Below are 15,039 nucleotides of genomic sequence, written 5' to 3'. Positions count from 1 at the left end.
ATATATACAAATGGGTGCCCTAAGCAGAATTGTATTGTTGTAAGAAAAAGATTGTAATTATTTACATTTGTAACTCTACAGCATAAAATACAAACTAAAATTATTCGTATTAAATAGAAACTAACGATTATTTTGCTAATCGAGTAATTAGTCGATTATTTTGACGATTAATCAAGTAATCGGAAAATATTTTTGTGGTAATGAAGTGAACCAGTAAAATTACATCTATAATAACATTGAGGCAATAATAAATGCTTCAAAGAAAATATCAAACGCAAGTAGTTTTATGGTTTTATTGACCAACACATAATGTAATATTCATAATATAAACAATCATCTTATGTACATTACGTATTATAACAAACATAGAGTATTATTACTCGACACGGGTTAATTGCAATCGAGGATTTTTTTTTAAATCGAACATATAAAAATTGAAATCGAGGAATCATGATAACCCTACCAGTATCTTTACTGTGGCTCAAAATGCATGGTGCCCTACGCAAACTGCGCACTCTGCATATGAGTGGCTGCTCTCTTTGAAAATTAGCAAAAACTCTATTGCTGACCTCAATATGTCACAAAGACTCTTTAAAACACTAAAATCTCATGTTCAATCGTTTGTGCATAATCTAATAAATATGCATGAGCTATGCCTTCACCAGTTAATGGGCATTTCCAAGCACGTCTGTGAATCACACAACTTCCCGCCACCCAGAAATATATCTATCTGTTATAAAAAAAATATGTATTTATGTATTATAATAAAAAATCATTATTAAAATACACACTTTTGCAGGGAGGATGCAGTGTTTCTTAAAAAACTTTAATACCATAAAACCATAATATTACCATGGCACCGGGTAATACTTGCATGGTAATGCTTTTTGGCATATTCTGTCACTATAGGCCCTCACACAAGTACGGGTAGGTGTGTGTGTGAGCCGTCTGTTGAAACAGAAGTGGGAACAGAGAGATGTCTGGGCTGTCAGATCAGACACCTGAAATTTCATGCTCTCCCTTTCAGCCTAACAAGACTGGCCCACTGTTGCCCTCCAGGGACCCGCAGCCCATTCCTGCATTATCTATCCTCTCCATCTCTAGCTCTTTCTTTCTTTTTCATGTCAGTCAGCCATTATTCCTACATCTTCTTTTCAGTTTTGATCAAGAAGTTTGTCTTTAAGCACCTTCACAGTTTTTCAAAGCAAGAAAAAATCGAATTTTCAAAACAAGATAAAGGGGAAATTGCTCCCGGCGAAATTGCATTGTTTTAGCTCCTGATTTACTTAGAATTATGTGAATCAGGTAAAGGTCAAAACTCATCTAATTTGCACGGCACAATTCCCAGCACAGATAAGGTATCACCTGGTACAGTTTGCTGGATTGGCCTTTATAAGTTTATAAGTTCAAACCCACATTCTTTCATTTACCAGTCTTTTAAGTCGGCATGAAACAGAAGTTGCAATACTCGTTTCTTCCCTATTATTATGTATAATCAACTGAAATGTCTTCTGGAACGTGAAAAAAAGTAGGGCGGGACTTGATTATGTCCATGGGAAGCTGATTGGATTGTTGTGGTTTGCTATTGGTCGATCTCATGTGAGTGACAGGTTGCCCCGCCCTCACGCCAGAGACATCATTAAAGAAGAGACGAGATGAGCTGCAAGAGGGCATGCGAATTTAAAAAATAATGATGTGCACGGATAAATCATTTATAATAAATACTGCTATATTCCATAACAAAAGAATTGTCACTTTTGGTTTCATGGGGACTTTAACCACAGGGCCACCTCTCTGACAGTGTGCAGCTCAGAGCGCGGTGTAACTTGTGTTCCTCTTTAACAAAGCTTTTAACGAGGTGGATCTGTGATCATTTCAGCCGAGTAAGATTTCACACACTAGGCTGGGGGTTCATTTTCACCTTTTACTTCTGGTGTATAAGCACACACACACACACACACTCGTCAAGGTGAAAAGTTAATCGTTTGTGATGGTGTCAAACAAGTTGTCTTCATGAGCAGACACTGTCAAATACAGTTCAGTTACAGAGGAATGAGCTAAGATTATTTTATAAGAACAAGATTAAGATAATTTCCCTTGAGTCATATCAAGAGAGCTGGCTTGTTATATAAAAAATATGGTATGGTAATAGATGGCATTACTTTAATGTACCCTGGCATTTACACTTCAATCAAAAAATAAATTAAAAAAACACAATATTATCAAGGGATCATTGCAACAACAAAAAAAGGTATTGGTATACAAAAAAGATATACTGTACATGGTATTACCATAGTACCATGCCTAAACAGCCATTTCAATGCTATGGCACTTTCTGTTATTGTTCTGTTAGTGTATGCATCATCTTTCAGAGTCAGAACACATGAAGATGTCCCTCTCTCTCTCTCTCTCTCTCTCTCTCTCTCTCTCTCTCTCTCTCTCTCTCTCTGCAGAAGTGGCAGTGTGTTGAAGACGCCACAGGGAAGCTGAGGTTGTCTAAATGCAAAGGCATGGCCAGTCTGTCTGCAGTGCGGAAGCCATCTGTATCCAGCATCAAATCCCAGCTTTATCTTCAGAGCATGAGCGCTGATGTCAGCGTGAACTCTGAGCCTCAAGCCTGCGACTGTGAACCCAAAAGCTACAGCACCTTCTCCAAGAATAAACTCTTCTCCAAAAAGAGTGAGTACGACTAGATATACTGCACAGCTACAGGCACACACAGCAACAAGTCCTCCACAAAAAAACCCCCAAAAAACCATTCGGGATGCATTCAATCAATTATTCTGTGTGCCTCTGCTGCCCTCCAGTGGAGGTAAAATGCACACACACAAAAAAAGTCTTTTCTGCAATATTATGTTATATATTAGGATATATATAATTATATATAATATATTATATATTTTTTTTATTGTTATTAGTATAATTATTATTATCAGGATTACTCTACTTTGTTTACTAAATTTTCACTAAATTTAAGGAAATTTGCTCTTAACTTGCAACAAATCCTAGTGACTGACATCTGTCAATCATCTCTTCATAGTTGTTCTATATTTGTCAATTTTATCAGAAAGATGTATTTAGTATAGTAAACTTTCAATTACTGTTAACATTATTATTAGTAGTAGTAGGAGTAGTTGTTGTTGTTTAATTATAATAAATCATGTATTTTCTTTTATATAAAATTATTATATTAAAATTATTAGAATAATTTATTGTTATTTCAAAAATGTATAATAATAATTAATAATGATTTATTTAATATTATTCTAATAATTATATATATATATGTGTGTGTGTGTGTGTTTCACAATGTATTTTAGATAATAATTATGTTTGTACGCTACCGTTCAAAAGATTGTGGTTGTTAAGACTCATATAAAGTCTCTTCTGCTCATCAAGGCTGCATTAAATTGATCAAAAATACAGTAAGATCAAGGATATAGTGAAATTGTATTATAATTTAAAATAACTTTTTTCAGGAAATAACAAGAAAATGTACTTTTCTGGAATATTATATAATAATAATAATAATAATATTAATAATGTTATTATCAGAATCACTTTATTTTCAATTTTGTGAAAAAACACCATTACAATTTATAAAGTATTTTTCCTTTATTTTTGAATATACGTTCATAGATATAGATATCAATGTGTATATATATATATATCAATGTATATAAAAAAATAATATATATATATATATATATATATATATATATATATTTTTTTTTTTTTTTTTTTTTTTTTTTTTTGGCCCTGTTTTTGTCCTGGACAAGTGCTAATGTCAAGCCCTGCGTTTGATTGACAGAGCTGAAGTCACTGAAGAGCTACTCCAGGAACCGCTTTGCCCGAGCTGTTTCCATGGAGATGGGAGGAGACCTGTACGCAGTGGACCTGGATCACGAACACAGAGCTGCGGGACACAGGAACCTCAGCCTCCAGCAGAACACAGCGGATGAGGACGAGTTCAGCGGGATGGGTCCCACTGCAGACGGCCAGACCAGCAACAGCCTGGCTGTGCCCTCCTCCATTAAAGTCACTCACAGGTGTGTGCCTCACGAGAGACACGTGACCGAGAAAAGAGGGACTGTAGTGTGCTGAGAATATGTGTGTGTGTTTCAGATGTTCCATTTTGGCCAATGATACAGTGAAATGTGACGGTGGTCTGTACAAATCGCTGCAAGCATGGAAGGACCACAAGCTCCACATCGACCATGAAGTAAGACACACGCTGCCACCCTTCTGTAGACATGTTGTCCCAGAAGGGGACGTTTAGCAGAATGTTCACGTTGCTTTTTTCCATACGATAAATATGAACGATGACCAGCTGCAAGCTCACAAAATTTACTTTTACATTTGAATGTAAAAAAATTACAAAAAAGCATCAGTAAAAGTTCATAAAAGTTACTTATATTTCCAGTCTTACAACGTTAATATATGTACACTGTCATCTCTTTCCCAGATCGAAACACTCCAGACCAAGATTAAAAACCTGCGTGAGGTCAGAGGTCACCTGAAAAAAGCACGACCTGAAGAGTGTGACTGCAACAAATACTAGTGAGAGTGACATCTGTCAATCATCTCTGCATCACTGATGGGCCGATTTTGTCAATATTTTTATGTCTACTGTTTACCCAGATTCATTCATGTTTTAATACGTATTAATTAAATTAAAATAAATTATATACAAATGTATTTAATTATTATTAATCATTTTTAATACTTACATGTATAATTAAAGTATTTAATACAACATATACTTTCATTATACATTCCTTATATGAATTGGTGGTGCTTGCCAAAGGCAAGGCATATATTAAAAGGCATATATATATATATATATATATATATATATATATATATTAAAATTCATATTTTTTGTTTATATGTTTTTTAAACATACATGTATACAATATATAATAAATAAAATATATAATGAAATAAATATAAATAACTATTTTTAATATTTTAACATTAATAATTAAAATATAGTTGATATGTAACAAAATATATAAAATATATATTTGATACAATTGTATTAAAATATGCTTAATAAATTGTTATTATATTTTTCTTCTCTTTAAGTTACAAATCAAAGTACAAGAGTAAACTGAGGAAATACAAAGCAGGAGGCGTCCATCCGTTCAGGTGGGTTTCTGTGTCTACTGTGTGTACTGTATGTGTGAATGCATGTGTTGATTATGGTTTTGATTGTTTTCTCTGTAGGAAAGGAAAGGACAAGGATAAGAAGGCCTGGTTATTACTGGAGCAAAAGCGCAGGAAGAAGCTGAGGAAGTTACTGAAGCGCCTGCGTAACAATGACACCTGCAGCATGCCTGGCCTAACCTGCTTCACACACGACAACCAGCACTGGCAGACCGCCCCCTTCTGGACACGTAAGACACACACACACACACACACACCTGCTTCACACACGACAACCAGCACTGGCAGACCGCCCCCTTCTGGACACGTAAGACTCACACACACACACACACACACCTGCTTCACACACGACAACCAGCACTGGCAGACCGCCCCCTTCTGGACACGTAAGACTCACACACACACACACACCTGCTTCACACACGACAACCAGCACTGGCAGACCGCCCCCTTCTGGACACGTAAGACTCACACACACACACACACACACACCTGCTTCACACACGACAACCAGCACTGGCAGACCGCCCCCTTCTGGACACGTAAGACTCACACACACACACACACACACACACTCACACCTGCTTCACACACGACAACCAGCACTGGCAGACCGCCCCCTTCTGGACACATAAGACTCACACACACACACACACACACACACACTCACACCTGCTTCACACACGACAACCAGCACTGGCAGACCGCCCCCTTCTGGACACGTAAGACTCACACACACACACACACACACACTCACACACACACCTGCTTCACACACGACAACCAGCACTGGCAGACCGCCCCGTTCTGGACACGTAAGACACACACACACACACACACACACACACACACACACACCTGCTTCACACACGACAACCAGCACTGGCAGACCGCCCCCTTCTGGACACGTAAGACTCACACACACACACACACACACACCTGCTTCACACACGACAACCAGCACTGGCAGACCGCCCCGTTCTGGACACGTAAGACACACACACACACACACACACACACACTCACACCTGCTTCACACACGACAACCAGCACTGGCAGACCGCCCCCTTCTGGACACGTAAGACTCACACACACACACACACTCACACACACACACACACACACCTGCTTCACACATGACAACCAGCACTGGCAGACCGCCCCGTTCTGGACACGTAAGACACACACACACACACACACACTCACACACACACACAGACCTGCTTCACACACGACAACCAGCACTGGCAGACCGCCCCCTTCTGGACACGTAAGACTCACACACACACACACACACACACACACACACACACACTCACACACACACACACACACCTGCTTCACACACGACAACCAGCACTGGCAGACCGCCCCGTTCTGGACACGTAAGACACACACACACACACACACACACACACACCTGCTTCACACACGACAACCAGCACTGGCAGACCGCCCCCTTCTGGACACGTAAGACACACACACACACTCACACACACACACACACCTGCTTCACACACGACAACCAGCACTGGCAGACCGCCCCCCTTCTGGACACGTAAGACACACACACACACACCTGCTTCACACACGACAACCAGCACTGGCAGACCGCCCCCTTCTGGACACGTAAGACACACACACACACACACACACACTCTCTCACACACACTCACACACACACACACACACTCACACCTGCTTCACACACGACAACCAGCACTGGCAGACCGCCCCCTTCTGGACACGTAAGACACACACACACACACACACACACATTCTTGACATTTCCATCCAGCGTTTTTTATCTAATATCCCAAAATGCTCATTAAATTGGTGGATGGACACTTACTGTCTGTAAGTTATGTCTGGATCTATATGTCCCTCTCTATTGTGTCTTTTTTTTCAGTGGGGCCGTTTTGTGCGTGCACTAGTGCCAATAACAACACCTACTGGTGCATGAGGACCATTAATGAGACACACAACTTCCTGTTCTGTGAATTTGCCACTGGATTTCTGGAGTACTTTGATATCAACACAGATCCGTATCAGGTCAGTGGTCATATATAAAGACAACATGAAATCACCATGGACCGGGTTTACTATTACTATTACTCAAACTATTACATGTAATTATGCAAGTTGCATGTAATTATGCATGTACACAATTCATCTGTGCATTATACTCTATATATATATATATATATATATATATATATATATATATATATCTACGTAACCTCATTTCAGTGTGATGAAAATTACACCAAGGGCCCTATTTTAACGATCTAAGCACATGGTCTAAAGCGCAGGGCGTAAGTTCACTTGGGGCGTGTCCGAATCCACTTTTGCTGGTTTAACGCCGGGAAAAAGGGTCGGCGCTCCCGGCGCATGGTCTAAAAGGGTTGTCCCTATTCTCCTAATGAGTAATCGGTGTGTTTTGGGATTTACGTGCATTGAACCAATCAGAGTCTCATCTCCCATTCCCTTTAAATACCAGTTGCGCTGGCAGATTAGCTATTTACATGACGGAATTTGATAGTGGAAAGACTGAACGCGTCTCCAGAGCACAAACGGATCTGCTCGTGCGCGAGGTAAAAGTGCGCAAGCAGACAATCTACGGGACAAGCCAGATTCCACCGTATCTTTATGTACACAATAATAATCTTTTACATTGTAATCCTTTTAATTTTAATATTTGGCATGTTTGTGTGCTGCTGTGCGTCCAATAAGCAGAGTGTAGGCATGTTGTGGACCCGCCTGTAGGCGCACATTATTAACGCGCTCCTTAAATAACAAAAAAAAAATTGCGCCATTGACTTTAGACCAGGTTTTCGTTGGTCAGTGGTGTAGTCTATTTCTGTTGCCTCAAAATAGCAACGCGCCATCAATGCGCCAGAACACTTTTTAGCATTTGCCAGAGCATTTGCTATTTAAACAACGTGGCGCAGGACGTGAAAATGATAACTGCCTCAGGCTGAAACTAGCAAAAAACACTTGCATCGCGCTTGGCGCTGCATTGCACCGGCTGTAAGATAAGGCCCCAAATCTTGAAATTGTTATGGAAGTTAAATTTTGAGGTAATATAATTTTATATTGTGAAAATATTTAGTCAAAAATGTTATCAGAAAGGAATATACCATATTAATTGCTGTGTCATGGTGCATCTCTCTCTGTATGTGTGTGTAGTTGGTGAATGCGGTGAACACACTGGACCGGTATGTTCTCAATCAACTGCATGTGCAGCTCATGGAGCTCAGAGGCTGTAAGGGACACAAGCAGTGTAACCCTCGCACACGCAGCCTCGACATGGGTGAGTCACACACACTCATATAACACACACACACACTTATACTTATGCAAAGACACAGCTGCTAGGCATCCGGCCCAGAGGTTGCGACACACTGACTGATACACACACATACACACACACACACACACACACACACACAAGGCAATGGGTGACATGGAATATCACATCTTCATCATCATCATCCTCACCTGATCCCTGGCCCTGCCTTGCTTCCTGTTTTCTCCTTGTTTTTATATGCAAACAGAAACTCGTACCGTCACCTCCTGAGCTGCTGTCCTGAAGGGTAAACATGATGTGCCACAGCATGCTGTCTGAGGATGTTACCGTGTCTTTAGTAGTCCCTGCTCTCAAAACCTGAAATTCATTTTCAGCAGAAGTGATCATTCCAGTGATAAAAACAGATTTATTGATTCACTTATTGATTTATTCGAAATGAACTCAAGGACAGCTCATGTCATGTTAAAACTCGCCAGTGCTTGCGATTGGATGAAATATGTCGAAAGCTCACATTAAAATATGATTTGTATTACATAAAACTTCTTTTCAGGTTGGAAAGGAAATAATACATTTTTTGATTATTTTTAAATACATTTCGCTCAAAAGTTTGGGTTCGGTAAGATTTTTTTTTAACACTTTTCTATTTTAAAATGTAATTTATTAATGTGATGCTAAGCTGAAGTTTTAGCAGCCAATAAATTTCTTTTAAAAACAAAATCTTATTGACCCCACATTTTTGCGTTATGCAACCTGTCCACGTTTGCATCTGCATAATTTGGTACGACGAAAGATAAATTTGTAGATTTTTCTTGAACACTTGACCTTTGACATTAGCATTGCTTTTTCTTCCTTTTAAAAGTTGATAAATCTATTTATCTATTGCTAACTCTGCACAATCATATTGTTAGCTGTTTTTTTTAACAGACCTGTTTGAGAACCGCTGTTTTACAGAACAGATAAAAAGTCAGTTGAGTATTTTATTATGTATAAAAATCATCTGAAAGGGATCAGAATAGCTCAAAATGAACAATAATACTCCGCATCTGCATATTGAGCCTGCAGATGTATTATTTTCCAAAAGATGACTTTTATCCGGTTCATTCATTCAAGCTCGCCTTGCCCGACCCTTGTGACTACACTCATAATAATGAAAGATCTTATTTTGGCACTGCGACCCTTGGACAGAAGCCCAGTGATGCTTTCCTGAGGATCTTAAACATGATGGGGTTGTAACATCACATTGTTTTTACACTCTCTAACTAATGATATTGTCTCTTCTTCAGGGGGTAAAGAGAGAAGCAGCTATGATGAATACAGGTATCACTGCCAAATGAATTTAACCCCATTTTAGACTAGAAGCTACTGTGAGATTATTTTGGATGAAGATACTAATCCACCTCTGCAGTTCTGTTGTAGACAGCTTGAAGCTTAAACGTGAATGTTGAAGTAGTCTGATGCACACACACACACACACCTAAAGGCATCACAGGAATTCACTCCTCAATGTGAAATCAAGGAGAAGACCTCTCTGTCACAAAAGAAGACGGAGAAACTTGAACTGATTTGATGTCAGTTTGCTGTTAAAAGCTCAACTGTAGAAATAAAAACGAGTTTATACAGTAATGTACTTGCAATGGAAGTCTAGGAGTTTAAAACAAAAATGGGCAGCTTGTATTTTTTAAAGATATTAATTCTTCTCTACAAAAATGTGTGTTGATTGAGCTGTAAAGCTGTCTAAAATGTCCTTTACTGGAGAGACTACTATATATAAGCTTATGTATAATACTATATAAAAGCTAAGTTTACTTCCTTGACATATCAGATGTCTTCTCCTTCAGATTCTGTACTCTCTCTCTCTCTCTCTGTCTTTGTCTCTCTTGTTATGTCTCCCTCTCTCTATCCCTATACTGTGCCTTGCATGTATTCAGCCTTGGGTTGTGTTGTGTGTATGTGAAAGCCTCTGAGTTCTCTGATTGGCTCTGTCTCTGTCACATGCTTGAGTTTGGGGGCGGGGTAACAGTTTGTCTTATCGTTGCTTGTCGCATTAGGCAGTTTCAGCGCCGGAAATGGCCTAAAGTGAGGAAGCCTGTCTCCAAATCGCTGTGAGTTTGGACAATAATTCTGCTTCTCGTCCATAGGATACAATGCCACCAAGCCACTACTTTGTCTGAATCACCGTTCTCTCTCTCTTTAATTTCCGTTCTCTTGAATGCATTACGTTCTGCCTGGCCTGCATGATAGCTTGATTAGTTTGTAGAGGCATGGAAACTTTGTTTCTAAGCACGAGGGAAGATTCCCTCCACATGCCCCCATCATCTTCACCTCATCTCACTCAATGCCTGAAACATTTACGTTCTTCCTGCCTTCACCATCCTTTTCAGGGTTTTTCGTTGTGTTTTTTTGTTTCTTCATTTAACATGAAATCACAAGCATCCATCTCCATTTTGATGCATCCACTTTTAATCAGTGCCTTAAATCATTTTGTCCCATGATGCAAATGTTTGATTGTTGTGGCCGTGCTTGTGTGTGCGATGTTCCCCCACAGAGGACAGATTTGGGAAGGATGGGAAGGATAAGTCATGGAGCGAGGACGTCCCGGAAGACACCGACCTGTTTCCCGGCGAGTCGAACTGGTCCGAACTTGAACCTTTGTACAGACTTGATGAGCACGCCTACGATCTCAAACTCAACTTCACCCTCAGCCTCGAGGACTGGGCTCATTTCAGCCGCTCCGTGGAGCACATGTTCACGCTCCTCAGCAACGACAACCAGCCGTACTCTCCGCCCCGTCCCGAGGACAAACACACTGGGAGAGGCCACGCCCTGGTGTCCTCCAGCCAATCCGCTTCAGCCATCTACCTGACCACTCTGGCCACCCCCGCGCTTTTACTGAAGGAAGCTGGCGCTGAGGTTTTGAGGGATGCTTTGGGGCTGAACCAACAGGAACGTCCCTCTTCTTCGTCTTCATCACGTCTCGTGGACAATGCGGGCTTGGACGCTCCTCTTGGAGAACTGAAAGGGGACAGGCTGAGAGAAGGGAGGGACGGCGATGAGGAGGAAGAGGAGGAGTTTGTTCAGAGACGGACAGGAAAGTTAAGCTCCACCCACTGCGACTGCAATGACATTTTGCAGGAAACGGTTTGACTCTCAAGTAATATTCCTCGCTCATACCGTCCCTCGTCAGAAAGACATCGCAAAATACTTCTAAATTTGACGGAAGTGAAGAAAGAGGAGGGTTTATGCCAGCACACAGTCCTTCAGTTCATTTTTCTTCTCTCATATGTCCACTCGCTCCGTCATCGACTGGCCTCAGAAGCGCGGCGACATTTCCAACTACAGACGGACCGTTTTCCCAACTTGTCCATAAGATAGGCTAGGCTTTGAACAGATCTTTTAACTTAGAAAGATTCTTTATTGTTTTTTTTCATTTACCTTTTCTTGAATGGGTTGGGGAAGGTTGAGGGTTAAAATTCAAAGCAGTAAAACTTGGGAATGGGAATGAGATGTTGTGTCCGTTCATACTTGATTCAGTTTGAAACCGGTTTTGCACCACAATCTTTGATGGCTGCTTCTCTCTTGCTTGGAGTCTCTAGAAGGTGTCTCACTTTGTGGGACATTGTCTTATACAGCCTTACAACTTCACTGAAAATCACCTCAGATAGGTCAATGGTGAATGTGTGTGTGTTGTGTGAACATGCTGTACCTAAGTCAAAAGTGAATACGAGTGTGATAAATTGAAGCTTTCTGATTTAATTTGTTGCTCCCAGTGTATGTTATAGCATTATTTTGTTTATGCTTAAAATTAGTTTGACAAGTTGAAATTTCTTACACAGTTTCTTTGCAGCATTATGAGTTGAACAACCTAACCACACAAAAAAAAAAACAAAAAAAAAAATGGTTCATTTGATGTATCGGTCATTATTTGTGTTTGACAAAAATTGTTTTTCCCCCCAAGCACACTGAGAAAGAAATTTTGCCACGCCATATTTGTAACAGCTTGTTCTTAAACTTTTTGCTATACACAGTGCTACTAATATCAGAGCAAATATATGAAATGGATGTATGTATTTTAATGTGTGTTTGCAATGTAAATGGTTAAAGGATATTTTTACTACACATTTGAAGCGAAACTGACCGCCAGACATAAACAGACATCCCTCTAGCTTCAGGTTTTATTATTTATGCTGCATTTTCTTTTAACACACATTCATTTTTTTATGGTGATGTATCTGAGATTGTTTAAATTATTAATCCGCCTTCCCGATGTGTTTCATCCCTGTTTTGAGATCAGTTCGGTTCTTAGATGATTGTGATTGAGATTATAATGTTCAAGAGGGTAATCTGATCCCTGATCAGTCCGCTTGCTCTGGGATACTTCATCAGTACAGGTCATTGTGTTCACATATTTCATATCAATGTACAACATCCACCCCTCACCTCTCGTGGCTGTACTTAAAGCTGTTTTGTCTGAGATTGTGTATGGTTGTTTTGAAAGCCACCATAATTATTGTAAAGATGTACTGTGTAGATACTGGAGGATAGGAGACGACTTGGAGAAATTTTCCTTTGGCACTTTCAAAGGGAGGGCTGTTTTTGAAATAGGAATTTAAAAGAGATGAGATGGTTTTAACAAAGTCTTGTACAGTTCTATAGATTTATCATACCTATATTTTGGTTTTGGTTTACCAGTGAACATTTGATAGTGCTCATTACTTTGTGAATAAAGTGTTGAATGCCCAAATTGCTTTCTATTGTTGTTGTTTTTCATAACCCAATAAGTTTTTGCCATGTGGTATGATATCACACAAAGGGATTGATAGATATACAGTGGGTACGGAAAGTATTCAGACCCCCTTAAATTGTTCACTCTTTGTTATATTGCAGCCATTTGCTAAAATCATTTAAGTTCATTTTTTCCCTCATTGTACACACAGCACCCCATTGACAGAAAAACACAGAATTGTTGACATTTTTGCACATTTATTAAAAAAGAAAAACTGAAATATCACATGGTCCTAAGTATTCAGACCCTTTGCTCAGTATTTAGTAGAAGCACCCTTTTGATCTAATACAGCCATGAGTCTTTTTGGGAAAGATGCAACAAGTTTTTCACACCTGGATTTGGGTATCTGCCATTCCTCCTTGCAGATCCTCTCCAGTTCTGTCAGGTTGGATGGTAAACGTTGGTGGACAGCCAGTATCACCGATATTATGAACAACACACTTACTCATTACTTTGTATCATTATCATAATAATTAGCAACTACAGCATAAACAACTACAGCATTTACTGTACTGGAGATTCTGAACTATCACCATAGTAACACAGGTACAATGTAAAATTATATATTAAAAGACCAAAAACAAGCTTTTATTTCCATATATTGTATATCAAAACATTAACATATTCGCTAATAGCAAGCGCTTGTGCTGCCTCGACTCTCCACCAGATGGCGCCTCTCCTCTCCTCAAACGCTGAGCACCATAGACTGTGTGAGCGATCATTCAGCTTCAGCGAAACTACAGCAGGCTGCAGTAGAGATCAGGTTACTCGAGCATGGCCCAAACTGAAGAGGGCGGGGGAATAACCCACTCCAATGTCTGCCCCAAACTCCAGAGGGACAGAAAGCCTGAAATCCACTTTCACAGGCTCAGTGCAGTCTGCTCAGTTTCTGCCAGAGGACACATCTCACTGCTTTCACTCCCATTCGTCCAAACAATGTGAGGAACATGGCTGACAGAAGGTAAGATGGATCATTTTGCTGAGTTGTGAATACATGTTGCAGTTCAGCCCTGTTTGCTGAGAGAGAGTGGCGTGGATAACTCTGATATTTAAACAATGTTTGTTCATTTTGAACTGTGGCACGATACTGGGATGTAACTTCATCAGACGATACTGTTGCTGGATTGACAAGGTGTTATTCACGGGATGTGATGTTGCCACACAAGTGTTTGTATGAGCAAAGTTCACTAAAAGCTACTTTGAAAGCAATTATGATGTTGTTCTCCGATTTTAAAGTGATTTAACTGATGTACGGTATTAACTAACTTAATAACTCTTAGTGTCATCATTTCATGAAAAGTATACTTTGTTTTGTGTCCCTCGTGAACATGAAAACAATGACGTTACCAATGCAAAACTGAAAGCAACTTTTACTACAGTATGTCCTAATGTGGGCATTTTGTTTACCCCCAAAAAATATTTATTTATTTGTTTATTTATTTATTTTTGTTTTGTTTTATTCTCTTTCTCCATGTTGCTTATTAGGCCTGTTTTTCAGATTTTTTCCTTGCTATTAGCACTTAATATATATTAGCGAATAAAATATATGGAATAAAAGCTTTTTAAAAGATTAATTAAATAAAATTAAATAAATATTAAATAAAATATTATTATATATTTAATAATTTAAATATTTATATATTTAAATATAGCTTTTTATATATTTACACTATAGTGAGCATAATATTGTATTAAAAGGATGTCAATTTGTATCCCCCTGTTAAGTATCAACCCTGTAATCATCATAATTAAATTGATCATCCATTGATGATAAAAA

The 15,039-nt window shown here is 39.3% G+C and overlaps 2 protein-coding genes across 15 annotated transcripts in view; both read left to right on the top strand.

Annotated features, from left to right (window-relative positions):
• sulf2b (sulfatase 2b) overlaps window positions 1–13,224 on the top strand; it is a 137,992-nt gene extending 124,768 nt beyond the window's left edge. For 6 of the 14 annotated variants that reach the window (XM_084098808.1, XM_084098807.1, XM_084098796.1 and 3 more), the window contains 10 exons: window positions 2,454–2,679; window positions 3,812–4,049; window positions 4,126–4,222; window positions 4,466–4,560; window positions 5,089–5,151; window positions 5,230–5,399; window positions 7,079–7,221; window positions 8,359–8,482; window positions 9,763–9,796; window positions 11,025–13,224. In XM_084098808.1, coding sequence (XP_083954934.1) covers window positions 2,454–2,679; window positions 3,812–4,049; window positions 4,126–4,222; window positions 4,466–4,560; window positions 5,089–5,151; window positions 5,230–5,399; window positions 7,079–7,221; window positions 8,359–8,482; window positions 9,763–9,796; window positions 11,025–11,055 — 1,221 coding nt within the window. In that variant the 3' untranslated portion in view covers window positions 11,056–13,224. Of the gene's footprint in view, window positions 1–2,453; window positions 2,680–3,811; window positions 4,050–4,125; window positions 4,223–4,465; window positions 4,561–5,088; window positions 5,152–5,229; window positions 5,400–6,865; window positions 6,918–7,078; window positions 7,222–8,358; window positions 8,483–9,762; window positions 9,797–10,527; window positions 10,582–11,024 lie in introns of all 14 variants that reach the window. The other 8 variants (XM_084098795.1, XM_084098801.1, XM_084098803.1 and 5 more) reach the window with 3 other exon arrangements.
• An 804-nt stretch (window positions 13,225–14,028) lies between these two features.
• Window positions 14,029–15,039, top strand: part of arhgap46b (Rho GTPase activating protein 46b) — a 66,815-nt gene continuing 65,804 nt past the window's right edge. Inside the window, exon 1 of the mRNA XM_084098791.1 lies at window positions 14,029–14,223. Coding sequence (XP_083954917.1) covers window positions 14,210–14,223 — 14 coding nt within the window. The 5' untranslated portion in view covers window positions 14,029–14,209. The remainder of the gene's footprint in view (window positions 14,224–15,039) is intronic.

Source organism: Abramis brama (genome assembly GCF_963993115.1).
Source record: "Abramis brama genome assembly, chromosome: 22".
In the NCBI taxonomy this organism is placed as follows: domain Eukaryota; kingdom Metazoa; phylum Chordata; class Actinopteri; order Cypriniformes; family Leuciscidae; genus Abramis; species Abramis brama.
Note: the sequence above shows the minus strand (reverse complement) of the source record. Positions and strands in the feature narration are given on the sequence as shown.